The sequence below is a fragment of the Pinus tabuliformis genome, chromosome J (genome assembly GCF_031772625.1).
Source record: "Pinus tabuliformis cultivar Carrire ecotype Pingquan chromosome J, CPIR1, whole genome shotgun sequence".
In the NCBI taxonomy this organism is placed as follows: domain Eukaryota; kingdom Viridiplantae; phylum Streptophyta; class Pinopsida; order Pinales; family Pinaceae; genus Pinus; species Pinus tabuliformis.
This window is the reverse complement of record NC_142295.1, coordinates 1,093,898,446-1,093,918,674: the sequence shown is the minus strand read 5'-3', so window position 1 is coordinate 1,093,918,674 and position 20,229 is coordinate 1,093,898,446. Positions and strand designations below refer to the sequence as shown.

Sequence of the window (20,229 nt, the reverse complement as noted above, 5' to 3'; positions counted from 1 at the left end):
CATGTTATCCACAGAGCTCATTTTGCCAATGACTTGGTAATAAAAATTGACATATGGGCTGGTAATGTTACTTTATGAATAAAAAATGAAATCAAAGTTTTTAAAACTTGGTTGAATGGACCATAGAAGTAGTACATCGCTAAAAAAGACAAGACACTGATGCATGCCACTTGATGATAAAACAAAAGCAAAAAAATAAGCTATAGCTTCTAGGTGCTCCATAGAATCAACAAGCACGATAGGTGTCCAAGAGGAAGGACTAGGAACGGTTGCTATGCTTGGCCATAACTGTTTGCTCCTAACATTTATGATTGGGAAATACCTGGTAATTATCACATTTTCATATGTCTGATTTCCAGCCTTTTGAGATCCACTAATTGTTTGACAAGCACATGAACTTTACACCAGCACGCTTACAATTGGGTTGTTGTATGAGATTTTGAACTTTTCCCCGCAGTACTATGGGATAGGCATACTGTTTTGAATTTGCTATGTTGGACTTCAAACTTTGATCTTAAATTTTGTAGCTGATTACTGAATTCTGTTTTACCTTATTGTTTACCTAGAATTTGTAAGCCTGTTATGCTAGGATTTTAAATGGTATTAATTTTGTTTACTATCTTTGCAGAGAGTCCTCATTGGACTATCTCATTGTTGAATGGAACTTGGTGACATTTATGGAGACACTGCAGTTTATTTATGGGGGCCCATTGCATGTTTCATTCACCAATTTTGTGCCACTTTTAGAGGTACGACATGCATGTGTTTGTTGACACTGTTTTCTGGTGAGAGAAAGATGTTTGTAAGGTGCGACGCCTATCTGATGATTATTGAGCAGGATAACTCTAGTGCAACCCGTGCTAATCCTCTCGTGAGCATCTTTCTAATGGTTAATGACTAAGATAGCTTTGGTGCATCAAATGCTAAGACTTTTGTGAAGAATTTTGAGTCATTCTTTAGGGTAGTGAAAATGATAAGCCTGTTTATGTTGAAAAATATGGTAGCCATGGTCGGTATTTTCATCTTGGAAAATAAATGAGAAATTTGAATTTTTAAATTTGCCTTCAAATTTATTTCAAGTCGGCCTCATGATGTTTTAGGTCGGCTGGGCCCCTTAAAGGCACCCATTCGACCCCCACTTGAAGGCTATGTAAAGAAGATCATTTCTTCTCATTTGGACACATCAATTTTGTCTCATACATCTTTGATCCAGCGAAATTACGGGAGGGCTGAAATTTTAGGAGGCCGAAATTCTAGGGAGGACCGAAATTTCAGGAACTTGGATTTTTTTTTTTTTTTTTGTGGGCTAAGATGGAACCATTCATATTAAAAACGAGTTAAAGCCTGTACATACATACGAAGGCCTCAACCCGCCCCGAAGGGAAACCGGGTCTGTTGGCCTTCTGAAGTTTTTAATTGCCATCCAAAAACAAAATTTACTTAGTCTACTTATCCATGCTATATAAACTAACCATTCAAAGAAACTGTCACTGTTTGCTAGCTGCATTATGAGATATAACAAAAAGAAACAAGCTCTTCAGCTTCCTAACTAGGGAGATAATAAACATATCTTGAGAAATCATTCTTCCATTGCACTCGGCTGGTACTTTTCCTCTTTTGCTTCCAGAGTGAGCTTCTTAAGCTGCTGCTGAATCTCATCAAGCTTGCCATCCTGCATCATAAGGGTTACCTGAAGGTTATTCATCTCTTTCTTCAAGTTTGGAATGCCTTGGGCCAGTTCTGCCATCTCCATAGCCACCTGTTCCATGGCTTTAGCTAACAGCCGCTTCATTACCCAATACACATGGAGAGCCTGTTTATACAAAGACATACGTCCTCTGGTATTTCCCGGGTCTGGCAGCAAATACTCCCAGTCTTCCATTTCAGATTCTGACTGCTCCTGGGTCGCCTCCTCCTCCAAGTGCTGTATTATCCTTCTGATATCTGCCTGCGTATCCTTACTGTATGCCCTCTCCGCATACTGAACCTGGCGCTTCATCGTCCTCCTGCCGCGTTTGCTCCCTGCCAGTTGGGGATGACTCCGTTCTTGATTGCCCGCTTGACGACGCCCTCCTCTTCCTCTGCGCCCTCTTCCTCGTACTACACCGCCTACATTGCCTTCCCCTACCCTGCTTCCCTGTCCAATTGCACTTGAAGGTGATCCCTTCCTTTTATCCTCTTCTCTGCCTCTGATTTCCTTATCTCTGATGTCAACCTTTGCCGGTCGTATATCCTCCACAGTTCTCCCTTTCCCTCTTCCGCTTCTCCTGGTCTGCAATTGACTATCCCGTTCCGAGTCATACATCTCCTCCATGTTAGCCTGAGTCTGTTCCTTTCCTTCCCAGTGTTCCGACTTAATTCCTTCAGTTCGTGAAGGTCCTCCTCCCCTGCTCTCAAAAGTTACAGTCTTCCTCCTTCCGCCCTTAGTGCTCTTACTCTGAATTTTCCTTAAACCAGGAGGTCGACCCCTCTGCTGCTTGCTCTCTGTGTTAACTCCTGCTCTGATTGCCACCTTTTCGCTCTTATCTCCGCTCACCTCGAGGGCATTAACTTCATACCTGCCCTTATGCCTCCACCCGTACCCACTTCCTCTTACCTGCCGCCCTCTCTTGTGCTGCTGCACCGTCTTTCTCTGTCTCCTGCACTCGCCATAATAACCCACTCCTCCTCGGCTTGCCCTTATGCGAGCTGGTCCTTGTCCCATCACCGTTCCGCCGTCACCTCCACCACCTCTGGCTTTCAGATTTTCCTTCCTTCTGCTATTTGTAATGATGCCCAGTCTACCTAATGTCCTGTCCACCTGCTGTGATCTCTTAATGCAAGGTGGCTTATAATTGCCACCCCTTGTCCTTTTATTGCCTGCCCGTCTTGTCGCCTTTGTCACCCCGATCGGGGGTCAAGAACTTGGATTTTGACATGGCACTTGATCATGATTTTGGTTACTGGTTTGGCTATTATTCTGCTATTGTTATTTATGATGTATGGATGAATATGGAAACTCTTTCTCTCTCTCATATGGAAATACTTTTTTTTCTGGGTTTTCCCTGTTTTGCCTTCGCTGTGTGCCTAATATCTGTGTCTTGTGTCTCATGGTTTCTTGATAACTCTACTGTGATTTTCGACTGCTCTTTCATGTTTTGAATGATTTTCTTATAATCGTATAAAAAACTTAGACAATGCTAATAATGTTTTGATATTGTGAAAAACATGGAAATTATTCTAAGCTACGCCCTAGATAAAAAATTCAATAGTTTATGGCATATTGTGGTTTAGATTATATTATAAACTTCCATAATCCTCATATTTTCTGTTTTTTCATATTTTGAGTATGATCCATTGTTACTTGAGCATAGTGGAGAGTTGATTAATTCTGTATACTTCATGGATCTTCACTTTATTTGTGCTAACTTGGAAGGTACTCTTCCAAAGGAAGCTTTTCCTTCAACTCTATTTTAAGTTTTATTTTTTCTAAAGAAAATGCTTTGTTTAACTATTAAGATGATCAAAATATGTAAATATAGGGCATTTTACATCAAAAAAAGTGGGCTGTGTTACCCATTGTGATGTATGAGTATGATTTTTCTCATCCTATCACATGTGATAGATACTTGTAGATGATCCAAACATATGATTGGCTTAACCGAAGGGCATTTTATGGAAACACGCACATTCTTTGGCATTACCCTTATGTTTCTACTAACTATTCAATGGTTAGGTGTGTGATGTCTAGAGGAAGGTGCATAGTATGAAGTAATTGGTTTATGTTGATAGACATTAGCATTAGTTCTAGTTGTAATGTATTCAGCCTTGTGATATGGTTGATTGAATTTTGTTCATGATGGAGATGGTACCACTCGGATTATCAGTGTTGGCAAGGTCCAATCAATGTGCCAAGCAGTAGGCACATAGGAGATATACCCACTTTCACTTCAACACAATTTCCTCACGTTAGGCCAACTTGTCTAATGCCATTGGGGTTAACGCAATACCTAGATTGCTTCACTAACAAGTTAGTAGAGCAGTGCTTAGAAACCCTAGATTAAAATGAATGTTAAGAGCTAATTTAACACACGTGTTAAATTTGACATACAGATGAGTAATGTAGAAAATACAAACCAACACTTCAAAAAGTGAAATACCTTAGATAGATACACGTTTACACTTCATCCCACATGGCCTACAGGGTCATAGATTGCACAAATTTGGGCTTACAAATGGCATGGTTCTTTGTTGTGTAGGAGGGGCACAAATAGGAGGCTCTGATTATGGCAGTGTTCCATGTTATTCGTACTTAACTGTGATGTTCCCAATTTTTGTGCATGCAAAAATCACTTAGGAGTTTTGGAAAATTTAGGAAATATTAAAAAGGGGAAATATTATTTTGTGAGAGAAGGGAGAAATTGTTATTTTAATGGAATGGCGGCAAAATAATATTTTATTGGAGAAGGAAGGCAAAATATTATTTTAATGGAAAATGACGGCAAACTAATATTTTATTGCAGAGTGAAGGAAAATTATTATTTATTGGAGAATGGTGGAAAAATAATATTTTATTGAGAAAGGAGCAAATTACCATTTTATTTAAAATGAGGGCAAAAGGTCTCTTAGTGGAAAATGGGCCCCACCAATAAAATAATAGGGAAAAAGGAGAATCTAGAAGCTAGAAGGAGGCTCGATGGAGAATTATAAATAGAGGATTGGATTCAATTGGAAGACATTATATTCCTATTCATTTCTAACTGACATTGACAAGAAGCTCAAGCGAGTTTCAAGCAAAACTCAAAGCTAATTTCGATGGACTTTAAGTGCCACCCTAGTTAGCTCTTGGGGAAGATCATTTCAGAACTTCCAATGTGCCTATTTCAGGGAGTCTTCATCGTTGAATGAATTTGTTTGCAGGTATCGAATAGCAAATTCAAAGATCAGATGTTCATGTTTGAGGTTGTGTTCTTCCTTCAGATGGACCGGGAGTTTAAGTGTCAATCCTTCACAAATTTTCAGAGATTCCATCAACAAGAGATCAGATTATACACAGGAAGGAAGTCAAATTATTTTGTGCATCAATGGATTCAGGAGGCTAAATGGAGTAGAAATACTCAGCAATTATCATCAAAGATATATATTTTATTAATAATGAATGAATGGATGATTTACAGAGTGAGAGGCCCTGGCTTAAATACAGCCCTAAGTGCCTCTTGGTGAATGGGCATGATCTTTGATCATGCCCTTTGCCTTAATTAAACTAATAGTTATAGAATAATTAATTTTTTATATAACATTGCCTTCCTCCCAAAAAGATGCTTTGTCCTCAAAGCATACGTAATGACGGATGTTGTTGACGAAACGCTTCAGTCTCCCAAGAAGCTTCTTCTTCTGGTAAGTCCTTCCACTTGATCAAGTATTCTTTGATTACTCGCGATCACAACTTCCTTTTGTGAAAATTCCTACACTCTAAAGGAACCCCTACTACAACAAATCTGAATCTACTTCACCTATTTGATTTTTAAATTACATTCATCAAGTTATTCTTCTGAATACTGCAGCAAATTCCTTTTGTAGCCTACACTAATTAAATATTTGATTTCATGAAACAGAAAACAGAGCAAAGAACAAGATACATCGTACACACTTATTTTTGGACACAATAGTCCTTGAAAAAAACCCAATGTGGGAAAACCGGTGCAACAACTCTGAGGGTTTATTATTATGCAGGAGAAATATCTGAATACAAATCTAGGATGCTCATCTAGCAATCCTTTACAGATAAAATACTGGCAGAAAATCTGAGTGAGTTTTACCTCACTTCACTAGGTAGAATTCCGGCTGATCCAGCACAAGACTGGCTATCCCCGACTATTTTTGTGCTGGCTCTGCGTCACCTTCTCTGTCCTCTCCGTCATCTCTCTCGACTGTTCCCGACAGTTTCGGCAGTTCTAGATTCTATGTGACAGGCAACTTTTCTGCTTCAGCTCTCCTGGCTACTGCACTGCCTCTGCGTCAGCTCTCCCTGATGTTACGACAGTTCTAGATTCTGCGTGACAAGAAACTTTTCTGCGTCAGCTCTCTCGACTGTTTCGGCAGCTCCCGGCAGTTCTTGACAGTTCCGACAGTTCTGGATTCTGCGTGACAAGCAACTTTTCTGCGTCAGCTCTCCCGGTTATTGCGCTGCCTCTCTGCAAGCTCTCTCTGCCTCTTTGCCAGTATTCCTGGAAAGTCCTTCTCCCGGATTCTCACTACCCCTCTACTACAAGATCTCCCCAATCGATTTACCTCCCGAGAACTTCTCACCTCAGAAAATCAATTTCCTCAATCTCTCTGTGTGCATTTCCAAATGAACCCTAAGCCTCCATTTTATACTTTTCCCATTGAGTCTTCAACGACCGAGATTAAGTCTCTAATCAACGACTAAGATTAAAAAATGACTTGATCCGCCTTCTAGATCATTCTCACCCATATTTTGATTAATACCCATTAATATTTTAATTTCTCTAAGTTTAGACTTAGGAACCCCATTAAAAATAATAATTGTTTTAATAAAATACAATCCGGGTGGAATTTCACCAAACGGTTTCTGGGTTCTTTAGAACTCATGTGTCTTAGCCTCTCCACCAAATTTCAAGGCCAGAGTACTTTCGATGCTACCAAAAACTAACTCCATCTTAGCGAGGAAAGTGCTCTAACAACAATGTTCACTTGCACGTTGCTTTGTTTCTGAAGCACCTCCTTTCTGCACTGCTGCTGCCACCAACACTTTGCTACTGCTGCTACTGTATTGTTGCCCATGACACTGCCACTGCTGCATCCGTACTACAACTCCCTCTCAAACGCTGCATCTGCTATGCTGCTAGCACTGCCACTGCTAACACTGCATCCGTACTGCAACTAAGTTGCTTGAGAGAAGGAACTGAAAAACATTCAAAATTAGCTAAACTTAACTGTGTTCAACATAATACAATGAATGTTGGAATCTGACTGTTGCTGATTCTGACTCTCTAAATCTTCTGCGTTGTTGCTAACTCCTGCACTGTGCCAGCTACACTGTTGCCAACCTTGCTTTGCGCTGATCAGTCTTTGGTCCCCAGCTAGTGCATTTGTCCTCCAAACACTAGACTGCATCATTTGACACTAAGTCCATCTCGCTACGGCTGAATCTTGGGCTCCCGTAGCAAGGAATTGATCCAAGAGGTAGACTCCTCAAGGATCCTGCCCACATGTAGTCCTCTCGACTACAACTCAATATTGCCCCATCTCTTACCTGGAGATTCATGGACACTCATGGCAAACTCATCCTTGTCAATCTTTGCTAAAGCAGCCTTAGGATCATGTTTCTCATTCTTAACCTTTTTCTTCAAAGGACATTGGGATGCATAGTGGCCCATCTCGCCACAACTGAAACATTTCACCTTCGAAATGTCCTTATTTCGCTTCGACTTTTGCTACCCCTTTGATGCTAGAGCTGTGTTTTCCTCCACTTCCTTCGTCTTTGTGTCACTCCCACTGCTACCATTGAGGTTGACCTTCACTAGGTCCCTCCTTAACTCCTCTTGTTGAAGAGCCGCCCACATCTCCTCCCATGAAGGTAGTTTTTCTCTGCCCAATATGCTTTGGACGAAAACTTGACATTCATCTGAGACTCCATTCAGCGCTATCCTTGCCATCATGGTTGGCTGAGGAGTGGACCCCGCTGCAACAAGTTGGTCTCTAGTGTTTTGAAGACGTTGAAAATAAAGGTTCACCCTTTCTCCTTTCTGCATCAAAGTCTGCTGCAACTTCTGCTCTAAATACATCTTCCGCTATTCGAAAGAGCCTTCATACAGAGAAAACAAGGCTTCCCACACCTCTTGGGCTGTATCCTTGCCCTGCAAGTGTGAGACCACATGATCTCAAACTCCATTGAGAATGAGCCTATTCGCCCTCCCCTGCTCGGCTTTGTACTTCTTCTTTTGATCGTTGTCAACAGGAACAACTACAACACTTTGGACATACGTCTCGAGATCATGTTCCTCCAAAATAGCTAAGATTCTGGTCTTCCATATGACATAGTTGGAAGCTCCTTATGACCTGTCCTGATATCTGAGCCCATGCAATGCCATCTCACCCAACTGTCGAACTGACTCCTCTAGTCGCTGCTTAGCATTGCTCAGCAAGTGAGAAATTTGAACTTTCTGGCGGAAGGTTCTCTGAGGAGAAAATTCCCCTCCTACGTGTCTTCGTTCTTTCCAGCGGATTTTTGCCCCGGCAAAAATTGCGCCATTCAAGCACTGCGCTGAGGCTCTACGTCACTCCCTTTGCCTTTGCAAACTCACGAACTCGAAATCGTACCTCTCTGTCGTCTCACTTAGAGAGACATTTTCTCGCATCTGCTTCCTGGCAAGGATTGCGCAATCCCTTCAAGGGGATTCAAATTGCTGCCAAGTGCAGCTTTCGATCTCACTACTCAACACTGGATCTGCTCTACCTGTTTCAAAATCAATGCTCTGATACCATGTGAAAATTCCTACACTCTGAAGGAACCCCTACTGCAGCAAATTTGAATCTACTTCACCTACTTGATTTTTAAATTACATTCGTCAAGTTATTCTTCTAAATACTGAAGAAAATTACTTGTGCAACCTACACTAAATAAATATTTGATTTCATGAAACAAAAAACAGAGCAAAGAACAAGATACACAGGACACACTTATTTTTGGACACAATAGTCCCCGGAAAAACCCAATGCGGGAAAACCGGTGCAGCAACTCTGAGGGTTTATTATTATGTAGGAGAAATATCTCAATACAAATCTAGGATGCTCATCTAGCAATCATTTAGAGAGAAAATACCGGTGGAAAATCTGAGTGAGTTTTACCTCACTTCACTTGACAGAATTCCGGCTGATCCGACACAAGACTAGCTAACCCCGGTTATTTCTGCACTGGCTCTGCGTCACCTTCTCCTCTGCCCTTTGCGTCAGCTCTCCCAGTTGTTCTAGCAACCCCCAGCAGTTTCGACAATTCGCGACAGTTCTGGTAGTTTCGATAGTTCTGGATTCTGCGTGAGAGGCAACTTTTCTGTGTCAGCTCTCCCGGTTTCTGCACTGCCTCTGCGTCAGCTCTCTTGGTTGTTCCGACAGTTCCCAAGAGTTCTGGTAGTTTCGACAGTTCTGTATTCTGCGTGACAGGCAACTTTTTTGCGTTAGTTCTCCTGGCTACTGCGCTACCTCTATGTCAGCTCGCTTGGCTATTTTGGTAGTTCCCGATAGTTTTGGATTCTGCGTGACAGGCAAATTTTCTGTGTCAGCTCTCCTGGCTACTGCGTTGCCTCTCTGCAAGCTCTCTCCGCCCCTCTGTCAGTATTCTCTGGAAATTCCTTCTCCCGGATTCTCACCGCCCCTTTGCCGCAAGATCTCCCCAATCAATTTTCCTCCTGAGAACTTCTCACCTCAGAAAATCGATTTCCTCAATCTCTCTGTATGTGTTTCCAAATGAACCCCAAGCCTCCATTATATACTTTTCCTGTTGAGTCTTCAACGGCCGAGATTAAGTCTCTAATGAATGGCTAAGGTTAAAACATGACTTGATCTACCTTCTAGATCATTCTCACCCATATTTTGATTAATACCCATCAACATTTTAAATACCCTAAGTTTAGATTTAGGAACCCCATTAAAAATATTAATTATTTTAATAAAATACAATCCGGGTGGAATTTCACCAATTTGTTTTTGGGTTCTTTAGAACTCATGTGCCTTAGCCTCTCCACCAATTTTCAAGGCTAGAGCACTTCCGATGCTACCAAAAACTAACACCTTTCCTTGTTGTATGTGATACCTTCTGGCTCTAGAATAACCCACCCTTCATCATCTAAAGTCGGAAGTGTTGTCTGTGCTGATTGATGTTCACCAAGTGCCTTTTTGAGGCAGGATACATGGAAGACGTTGTGGACGCGAATTTTAAAAGGAAGGCTTAAATTGTATGCGACTTGGCTGATCTTTTTGTTGATCTGATATGGTCCATAAAACATTGGTGCCAATTTATTTTTCCTTTTTGTTTTAAGGACAACTGCTTGTATGGTTGAAGTTTGACAAATACTTATTCTCCAACTTCAAATTCTCTCTCTGTTATGTTTCGGTCAGCTTGCTGCTTCATACGGTTTCTTGCATAATTTAGATTTTCTTTTAGAGTTTGGACGACTTTTTGGGTTTCTTCTAAATGGTTTTTAACTGGTGGTAGTTTCGTCTGGACAATAGCAAAGTCCTTCCATTTCGTAGGTTCATACTCAAACAGAGCTTGAAATGGAGTCATTTTAGCTGACGCGTGGTAAGTAGAATTGTACCACCATTCAACGAGGTGTAACTGTTGAACCCACTTATTTTGTTTATCTGTAGCATAACAACATAGGTAAGCTTCCAAACATTTATTGAAAACCTCTGTTTGGCCATCTGTTTGAGGGTGGTAAGCGGAACTCATGTTGAGTTAGGTTCCTATATGATTGAGAAATTCCTTCCAAAAATTACCCTTAAATTTTTCATTTCTGTTGCCCACAATGACCTTGGGAAATCCATGTAATTTGTAAATATTTTTGCAAAATATCTCAGCAATTTGTTTTGTTGAGTCTGATTTCCTCATTGCAATAAAATAAGCATACTTGGTGAGTCTGTCGACTACTACAAGAATTTTATCCTTGCCGTCAGACACAAGTAACCCTTTAATAAAGTCCATTGATATTTCCTCCCATTTTAGATTTGGGATGTTGAAGGGATGAAGTAGTCCAGGTGTCATAATATTTTCATTTTTATTACTCGGGCATTTATCGCATTCAGCTAGATATTTTTGAATATCCTTACTCATTCCCTTCCAAAAGAATGACTGGTGTGTGTTATAGTAGGTTTTAAAACATCCTACATGTTCGGCTGATAGTGAATCATGCAACTCTTTTAGAACCTTGGCTTTAAATTTGGAATATGCATTCAGATAAATTCTTCCCGTGTACCATAGAATATCGTTCTTCCATTCAAATTTTGAATTCTGAGGAAGATTATTGATTATAACATTTGTTTTTGGGTCTTTTGCATATTCACTCCGAAGCTCATTAAGCCATTCGAGCACAACCATTGAAACTGCAAGTAATGATGGTTCTTCGTCTTTCCTTGACAACGCATCAACTGCTACGTTATCTTTCCCTTTCTTATGTAATATATCCATGCCAAAGTTAGTGATTTTTTCTATCCATTTTTGTTGTTCTGTAGATAGCGTTTCCGCTGGAGGAGATGTTGAAGACTATTATGATCTGTTCATATTAAGAAGTTACTTTCCAAGAGATATTGTCTCCATTTGGCTAATGCATGCATAATAGCAAGCATTTCCTTGTTGTATGTAGACTTGAGACATTAGTGCTTATTGAGCTTTCTACTTTCAAACGCGTTTGGGTGACCATCCATACAAAGAATATACTGGTGGAAAATTTGAGTGAGTTTTACCTCACTTCACCCGACATAATTCTGGTTGATCCGACACAAGACTAGATAACCCCGCTTATTTCGGCACTGGCTCTGCGTCACCTTCTCTGCCCTTTGCGTCAGCTGTTCCAGCAGTTCCTGGTAGTTCTGGCGGTTCCCGATAGTTCTGGTAGTTCCGACAGTTCTGGATTCTGCGTGACAGGCAACTTTTCTGCGTCAGCTCTCCCGGCTATTGCGCTACCTCTGCATCAACTCTCTTGGTTTTTTTGGCAGTTCCCGATAGTTCCAACAGTTCCGACAATTCTGGATTCTGCGTGACAGGTAACTTTTCTGCGTCAGCTCTCCTAGTTACTGCGTTGCCTCAACGTCAGCGCTCTTGGCTGTTCCTGCAGTTCCCTATAGTTCCGACAGTTCTGGATTCTGCGTGACAGGTAGCGTTTCTGCGTCAGCTCTCTCGGTTACTGCGCTGCCTCTTTGCAAGCTCTCTCCCCCTCTGTCAGTATTCTCTGGAAATTCCTTCTCTCGGATTCTCACTGCCCCTTTGCTGCAAGATTTCCCCAATCGATTTTCCTCCTGAGAACTTCTCACCTCAGAAAATCGATTTCTTCAATCTCTCTGTATGTGTTTCCAAATGAACCGCAAGCCTCCATTTTCTACTTTTCTTGTTGAGTCTTCAACGACCGAGATTAAGTCTGTAATGAACGGCTAAGGTTAAAACATGACTTGATCTGCCTTCTAGATTATTCTCACCCATATTTTGATTAATACCCATTAACATTTTAATTTCCCTAAGTTTAGACTTAGGAACACCATTAAAAATATTAATTATTTTAATAAAATACAATCCATGTGGAATTTCACCAAATGGTTTTTGGGTTCTTCAGAACTCATGTGCCTTAGCCTCTCCACCAATTTTCAAGGCTAGAGCACTTTCGATGCTACCAAAAACTAACACCTTTCCCTGCTGGATATGATACCTTTTGGCTCTAGAATAACCCTTCCTTCATCATCTAAAGTCGGAAGTGTTGTCTGTGCTGATTGATGTTCACCAAGTGCCATTTTGAGGCAGGATACATGGAAGACGTTGTGAACACAACTTTTATCAGGAAGGCTTAAATTGTATGCGACTTGGCTGCTCTTTTTGTTGATCTGATATGGTCCATAAAGCATTGGTGCCAATTTATTTTTCCCGTTTTGTTTCAAGGACAACTGCTTGTATGGTTGAAGTTTGACAAATACTCATTCTCCAACTTCAAATTCTCTCTCTATTTTGTTTCGGTCTGCTTGCTGCTTCATACGGCTTCTTGCATTATTTAGATTTTCTTTTAGAGTTTGGACAACTTTTTGGGTTTCTTCTAACTGGTGGTAGTACTCGTATAGAGCTTGAAATGGAGTCATTTTAGCTGACGTGTGGTTTTTAATTGGTGGTAGTACTCGTACAGAGCTTGAAATGGAGTCATTTTAGCTGGTGTGTGGTAAGTAGAATTGTACCACCATTCAATGAGGTGTAACCTCTGAACCCACTTATTTTGTTTGTCTGTAGCATAACAACATAGGTAGGCTTCCAAACATTTATTGACAACCTCTGTTTAGCCATCTGTTTGAGGGTGGTAAGCGGAACTCATGTTGAGGTAGGTTCCTATATGATTGAAAAATTGCTTCAAAAAATTACCCTTAAATTTTGCATCTCTGTTGCTCACAATGACCTTGGGAAATCCATGTAATTTGTAAACATTTTTGCAAAATATCTCAACAATTTGTTTTGCTGAGCTTGATTTCCTCATTGCAATAAAATAAGCATACTTGGTGAGTTTGTCGACTACTACAAGAATTTTATCCTTGTCGTCAAACACAGGTAACCCTTCAATAAAGTCCATTGATATTTCCTCCCATTTCTGATTTGGGATGTTGAAGGGATGAAGTAGTCCGGGTGTCATAATATTTTCATTTTTATTCCTCTAGCATTTATCACATTTGGCTACATATTTTTGAATATCCTTACTCATTCCCTTCCAAAAGAATGATTGGTGTGCGTTATAGTAGGTTTTAAAAAATCCTACATGTCTGGCTAACAGTGAATCATGCGACTCTTTGAGAACCTTGGCTTTAAATTTGGAATCTGCATTCAGATAAATTCTTCCCTTGTACCATAGAATATCGTTCTTCCATTCAAATTTTGAATTCTGAGGAAGATTATTGATTATAGCACTTGTTTCTGGGTCTTTTGCATATTCACTTCGAATCTCATTAAGCCATTCGAGCACAACCACTGAAACTGCAAGTAATGATGGTTCTTCGTCTTTCCTTGACAACGCATCAACTACTACGTTATCTTTCCCTTTCTTATGTAATATATCCATGTCAAAGGTAGCAATTTTTTCTATCCATTTTTGTTGTTCTGTAGATAGCGTTTTCTGCTGGAGGAGATACTGAAGACTATTATGATTTGTTCGTATTAAGAATTTACTTCCCAAGAGATATTGTCTCCATTTGGCTAAGGCATGCATAATAGCAAGCATTTCCTTGTTGTATGTAGACTTGAGACATTCGTGTTTATTGAGCTTTTTGCTTTCAAACGCGATTGGGTGACCATCCATACAGAGAAAATATTGGTGGAAAATCTGAGTGAGTTTTACCTCACTTCACCCTACAGAATTCCGGTTGATCCGACACAAGACTAGCTAACCCTGGTTATTTCTGCACTGGCTCTACGTCACCTTCTTTGCCCTCTGCGTTAGCTCTTCCAGCTGTTCCAACAGTTCTTGGTAGTTTCGACTATTCCCGACAGTTCTGGTAGTTCTGAGAGTTCTGGATTCTGCGTGACAGGCAACTTTTCTGCGTCAGCTCTCCTGGCTACTACGTTGCCTTTGCGTCAGCTCTCTTGGTTTTTCCGACAGTTTTGACAGTTCTAGATTTTGCGTGACAGGCAGCTTCTTCTGCGTTAGCTCTCCCGGCTACTGCGCTACCTCTACGTCAGTTCTCTTGGTTGTTCCTACAGTTCCCTACAGTTCCGACAGTTCTGGATTCTGCGTGACAGGTAGCTTTTTTGCGTCAGCTCTCTCAGCTACTGCGCTGCCTCTTTGCAAGCTCTCTCTGCCTCTGTCAGTATTCTCTGGAAATTCCTTCTCTCGGATTCTCACTGCCCCTTTGCTGGAAGATTTCCCCAATCGATTTTCCTCCTGAGAACTTCTCACGTCAGAAAATCGATTTCCTCAATCTCTCTGTATGTGTTTCCAAATGAACCCCAAGCTTCCATTTTATACTTTTCTTGTTGAGTCTTCAACGACCGAGATTAAGTCTTTAATGAACGGCTAAGGTTAAAACATGACTTGATCTGCCTTCTAGATTATTCTCACCCATATTTTGATTAATACCCATTAACATTTTAATTTCCCTAAGTTTAGACTTAGGAGCACCATTAAAAGTATCAATTATTTTAATAAAATACAATCCATGTGGAATTTCACCAAATGGTTTTTGGGTTCTTTAGAACTCATGTGCCTTAGCCTCTTCACCAATTTTCAAGGCTAGAGCACTTCCAATGCTACCAAAAACTAACATCTTTCCCAGCTGGATATGATACCTTTTGGCTCTAGAATAACCCTTCCTTCATCATCTAAAGTCAGAAGTGTTGTCTGTGCTGATTGATGTTCACCAAGTGCCTTTTTGAGGCAAGATACATGGAAGACGTTGTGAACACGACTTTTATCAGGAAGACTTAAATTGTATGCGACTTGGCTGATCTTTTTGTTGATCTGATATGGTCCATAAAACCTTGGTGCCAATTTATTTTTTCCTTTTTGTTTTAAGGACAGCTGCTTGTATGGTTGAAGTTTGACAAATACCCATTCTCCAACTTCAAATTCTCTCTGTTCTGTTTCAGTCAGCTTGCTGCTTCATACGATTTCTTGCATTATTTAGATTTTCTTTTAGAGTTTGGACGACTTTTTGGGTTTCTTCTAACTAGTTTTAACTGGTGGTAGTTTCGTCTGGACGATAACAAAGTCCTTCCATTTCGTAGGTTCGTACTCGTACAGAGCTTGAAATGGAGTCATTTTAGCTGACGTGTGGTAAGTAGAAATATACCACCATTCATTGAGATGTTGTTGATTTGGGGTAGCATCAGATGTGCTCTAGCCACAAAATTTGGTGGAGAGGTTGGGGCACATGAGATCTCCAATACCCAGAAAGTGTTTGGGCAGATTCTAAACAGATCAGGAGATATTAAAATAATTAATATTTTTAATGGAGTCCCTAAGTCTAAACTTAGGGAAAATAAAATATTAATGTGTATTAATATGAATCTGTGTTAGAGTGGTCCAAAAGACATGGATCAAGCCAGATCTAATTTTAGCCGTTGATTAGGGACTTAATCTCGGCCGTTGAGATGTCAACAGGAAAAGTATAAGAGGAGGCTTGAGGGTCACTTGGAGAGTACACCGGAGTGATCATTCATTCTATTATCTAGAGCGGGGTTTGCTAAGAGAGATAGAATCAGTGATTGGGAGAGCAGCTGAGGGGCATTGAGTACAAAAAAGCAGAGAAGGCAGAGATTGTGCCGGGAGAGTAGCGCAACAGCCAAGGAGAGTGATGTAGAACCAGCAAGGGCTCACGTAGGGCGACGTAGAGGCAGCCAAGTGCTACGCAGAGCACCAGAGAGGCCAGCGTGTCTGACGCAAAGGCCCAGGAAGTTGATGTAGGGCCTCCTGGGGCTGACCCAGGCCAAGAAAGACTGACGCAAGGCCAACATGAGACAAAGAGGGGTTGGCGCAATCCAGATTGTGCAGACGCTAGGGTTGTAGAGCAGTTTTTTGCTGAGGAGCTGCCAGAAGGATTTTCTGGGGTTTCAGCCAGGAGATTTCTCTCAAACTGTAAGGTATAGATGCTAAACAAATTTTCTGTTGGGTAGGCCAGTTTTGACACCCAAATTGTACTCTGATATTGCTTAATAAGAAAACCCTCAGATAGCTGCATCAGTTTTTCCGGGGACATTGGTCCAAAAATAATGGTGTCACGTGGTGTGTTTGTTCTCGTGTGTTTTCGTTGCTGATCTGTAATATGTTGAGCATGCACTGGTGTTTATTTTCAGTATTTACTTTGTAAATAGCTTGTTAAAGAAAAATAACAAGTAGGTAGGAATAGATAAGAAAAAGCTCATGAAGAGTTTCTAAACTAAGTAAACTTAGAAACTTCAGCATGGTATCAAAGCGTGATTGCAGATCACAGGAGGACTAAAAGACATCAACCGAGCGGAGCAATAGCAGTAGAAAACAGCTGTCCCGAAGTGACAGAAGTCGTTTCTAACAACACAGAAGTTAAGAAGTGTGACGCAGAGCCAGCCAGAGCCACGCAGAAGAAGCCCAGAGCTGTGCAGAGCCTAAGAGAGGCCAATGTTGCTGATGCAGAGGTCCTGAGGGCTGAGGTAGGGCATCCCAAGGCTGACACAGACCCATCTGCGGTGACACAAAGCCAACGTGAGGCAGAGAGAGACTGACACGGTTCACAGAGAGGCAGTTGCTAGAGTCTAGAAGGCTGCAGAAATATTGCAGAGTGGAGCTAGTGAGGTACTGTAGTCAGAACAGTGCCTGACAGAGCAGGGCTAGATGAGTTGTTACCGAGGGTTTCTAGCCGAGGAACCTGGATTAGCGGTGCAGTGGCACAAGATGATCAGATTAGGGGGAATCTCGACAAGCGACAGAAGGATTTCCAGGAGGGAAATTAGGACTCAGAGGGAGTCTAGAAGAAAACTTCCAGATGGGAAGTAGAGACTCAGAGGAGTCGAACAGAGAACTTCTAGGAAGGAAGTAGAGGAGCATCATGGCACTACACGGGGTAAAAGACTAGGATAGACTGGACGGAGCATCGAACTTCACAGTCTGGAAGGCCAGAATCTTATCAGTTCTTGATAGGAATCGTGTCAAGAACTTCGCCTTGAAGGTTATAGCTGTCCCAGTCGACTCCACTGAAAATAAAAGGTACGAAGAGGCAACGACGAGGGCCAAGTGCATTATTCTTGACGGGGTCAAAGATCATGTGGTATCACATATAGCCGAGAAGAAAACGGCAGTTGAGATGTGGGAGGCTCTCAAGAACCTGTACGAGCATACTTCTGTGCAGAGAAGAATGCTGCTCGAGAACCAAATGAGGTCGTATTAGATGAAGAAGGGTCAATCGATTGACACCTTCCTCAGAGGACTGAATGAGATCCGAGACCAATTGACTCCTATAGGAGTGACACCGGATCATAAGCTTATGGTGAAGACAACCCTGAATGTTGTCTCAGAAGATTGGGAAGTGTTTGTCTAGAGTATCCTGGGCAGAGGGACTCTCCTACCTTGGGATGAGATGTGGGTAGCTCTTCGCCAGGAAGAGATGAGATGGTAGTCGAAGACAGGTAGCAGCAGCAAAGGGATCAAGGTCAAGCAAGAGGAGCAGGATGTGGCCCTAGCATTTGAGGGAAAGCAGGAGAAGCAGAAGAAGAAAGATCTCTCCAAGATCAAGTGCTTCCACTGTGGGGAGATAGGTCATTATGCGACCTAGTGCCCAAGGAAGAAGTGTAAGGGAGAGTCTTTCGAGACTAAGGCAACGCTAGCACGGGCAGAGAAGGAAGTTTTGACAGACGATGGTTGTTCCATGAGTGCACACGCATCACTTGGGCGGAAGTGGGGAGACATTGAGTTGTAGTCAGGCGGACTACAAGCGATGAGGGGAGGATCCTTGAGGTACCTAGCCTCTTGGATTAGACCTTGTTACGGGAGCCTCGACGAGGAGTAGCAGGATTGATTGAGTGGGTAGAGACAAATGTGGATGGAGCGGTAGAGAGAGCTATAGTGCAGGAGTCCCAAGACAACGCAGAGCTAGCAGGCTGCAACAGTGCGAGAGGCACAAGAGTGTTGCACTTGTGCAGGAAGGCACAAAGAGGTGTGCAATGGTGCGAGATGCAGGGAGGTGTTGCAGCAGCGCAGAGGTCAGAGAGAGGGAGCACTTGTCAGCGGCAAAGGGAGCTTCAACATAAGTTGGTGTTTCTAGCTCAACAGGGAGGTTAGTTGGGAGATCAGTTAATTACTTCTTAGTAACTGAGTTGTAGTGCAACAATGGGCAGCACGATGCAACATGATGAGAGGAGGTGCAGTGCTGGGAGAAAGGACCAGCAGCAACACAGATGCAGAGGGAGCTGTCGTACAGATGCAGCAGTGGCAGTGGGCAGCACAATGCAACATGATGAGAGGAGGTGCAGTGCGGATGCAGTGCTGGGAAAAAGGACCAATAGCAACACGGATGCAGAGGGAGCTGTCGTACAGATGTAGCAGTGGCAGTGGCAGAACCATGGGCAGTAGTACAAGAGGCAGTAGTGCAGAGGATGGTGGGCAGGAAAGCCTAGCATCAGTACAGGTACCGATGCCGGATGATCAGAGTAATACTCAGTGAGGGGTATTGCTAGAGCACAGTCCTTGCTAAGAGGGAGTGTTGATTTGGGGTAGCATCGGATGTGCTCTAGCCACGAAATTTGGTACAGTGGTTGGGGCACATGAGATCTCCAATACCCAGAAGGGTTTGGGCAGATTCTAAACAGATCAAGAGATATTAAAATAATTAATATTTTTAATGGAGTCCCTAAGTCTAAATTTAGGGAAAATAAAATATTAATGTGTATTAATATGAATCTTTGTTAGAGTGGTCCAAAAGACATGGATCAAGTCAGATCTAATCTTAGCTGTTGATTAGGGACTTAATCTCGGCCGTTGAGATGTCAACATGAAAAGTATAAGAGGAGGCTTGAGGGTCACTTGGAGAGTACACCAGAGTAATCAGTCATTCTATTCTCTAGAGCGGGGTTTGCTAAGAGAGATAGAATCAGTGATCGGGAGAGCAGCTGAAGGGCATTGAGTATAGAGAAACAGAGAAGGCAGAGATTGTGCTGGGAGAGCAGCGCAATAGCCAAGGAGAGTAACGCAGAGGGAAAATTTTCCTTAGGGAACTTTGAGTCTCAGAAGTTAGATATTTCTAGTTGCAAATTGGGAGTAGCAGCTAGTAGAGCCACGTATTCCAGAAGTGAGTGCAAATAACAAAGCAACAACCAAGCATAGGGAAAGAGGGAGTTTTCGACTTGATCAGAGATGGCCACAACTGGGATGTGAGATCAGGATAGGTTGGAGGGTTCCTCCAACTATGTCATTTGGAAGGCCAGGATGTCCTTCCTGTTGGATGAATATGGCCTGAAGCTCTACATAGACAACATTGTGGTAGTTCCCCAGGATGCAGATTAGCTAAAGGAATATAGGAAGGAAATGGAAAAGGCGAAGCGGTTAATCTTGGATGGAGTCCTGGAGCGTATTGTCTCACACATAGCTAGCAAGGATACTGCCAAAGAGATACGGAATGCTCTTGCCAAGCTATATCAAGGCACTTCCGAGTAGTGGAAGATGTTCTCAGAGGAGAAGATGAGATGCATCAGGATGCAGAAAGAGGAAGACATAGATCCCTTTCTCACCAGGATTCAGGAGGTCCAGGACCAACTTTTAGCTGTTGGGGTAGCACCTCAACCAACGAAGCTAGTGAGGTTGGCACTGAATAGTGTCTTTGAGGAGTGGGAAGTTTTTGTCCAAAGCATATTGGGCAGAGACAAGCTACCAGAATGGGATAGGATGTGGTCAGACTTGCAGCAAGAGGAGTTGAGGCGAGCTCTGTTAAAGAGCTCCATCGGTGGCAGCAGTAGCAACAGATCAAAGGTAGTGAAGGAGGAGGAAAATGTGGCCCTCGCATCAAAAGGTCTCAGTTAGGGGCAAGGAG

At 42.1% G+C, this 20,229-nt stretch overlaps 1 protein-coding gene across 4 annotated transcripts in view; it reads left to right on the top strand.

Annotated features, from left to right (window-relative positions):
- Positions 1–20,229, top strand: part of LOC149230846 (ubiquitin-protein ligase) — a 439,935-nt gene that overhangs the window by 54,878 nt on the left and 364,828 nt on the right. For all 4 annotated transcript variants that reach the window (XR_016248031.1, XM_089379065.1, XM_089379067.1 and 1 more), the window contains exon 3: positions 629–749. Coding sequence is in view for 3 of the 4 variants with exons in the window: in XM_089379065.1 (XP_089235191.1) it covers positions 629–749 (121 nt within the window). In the remaining variant the exon portion in view is untranslated. The remainder of the gene's footprint in view (positions 1–628; positions 750–20,229) is intronic.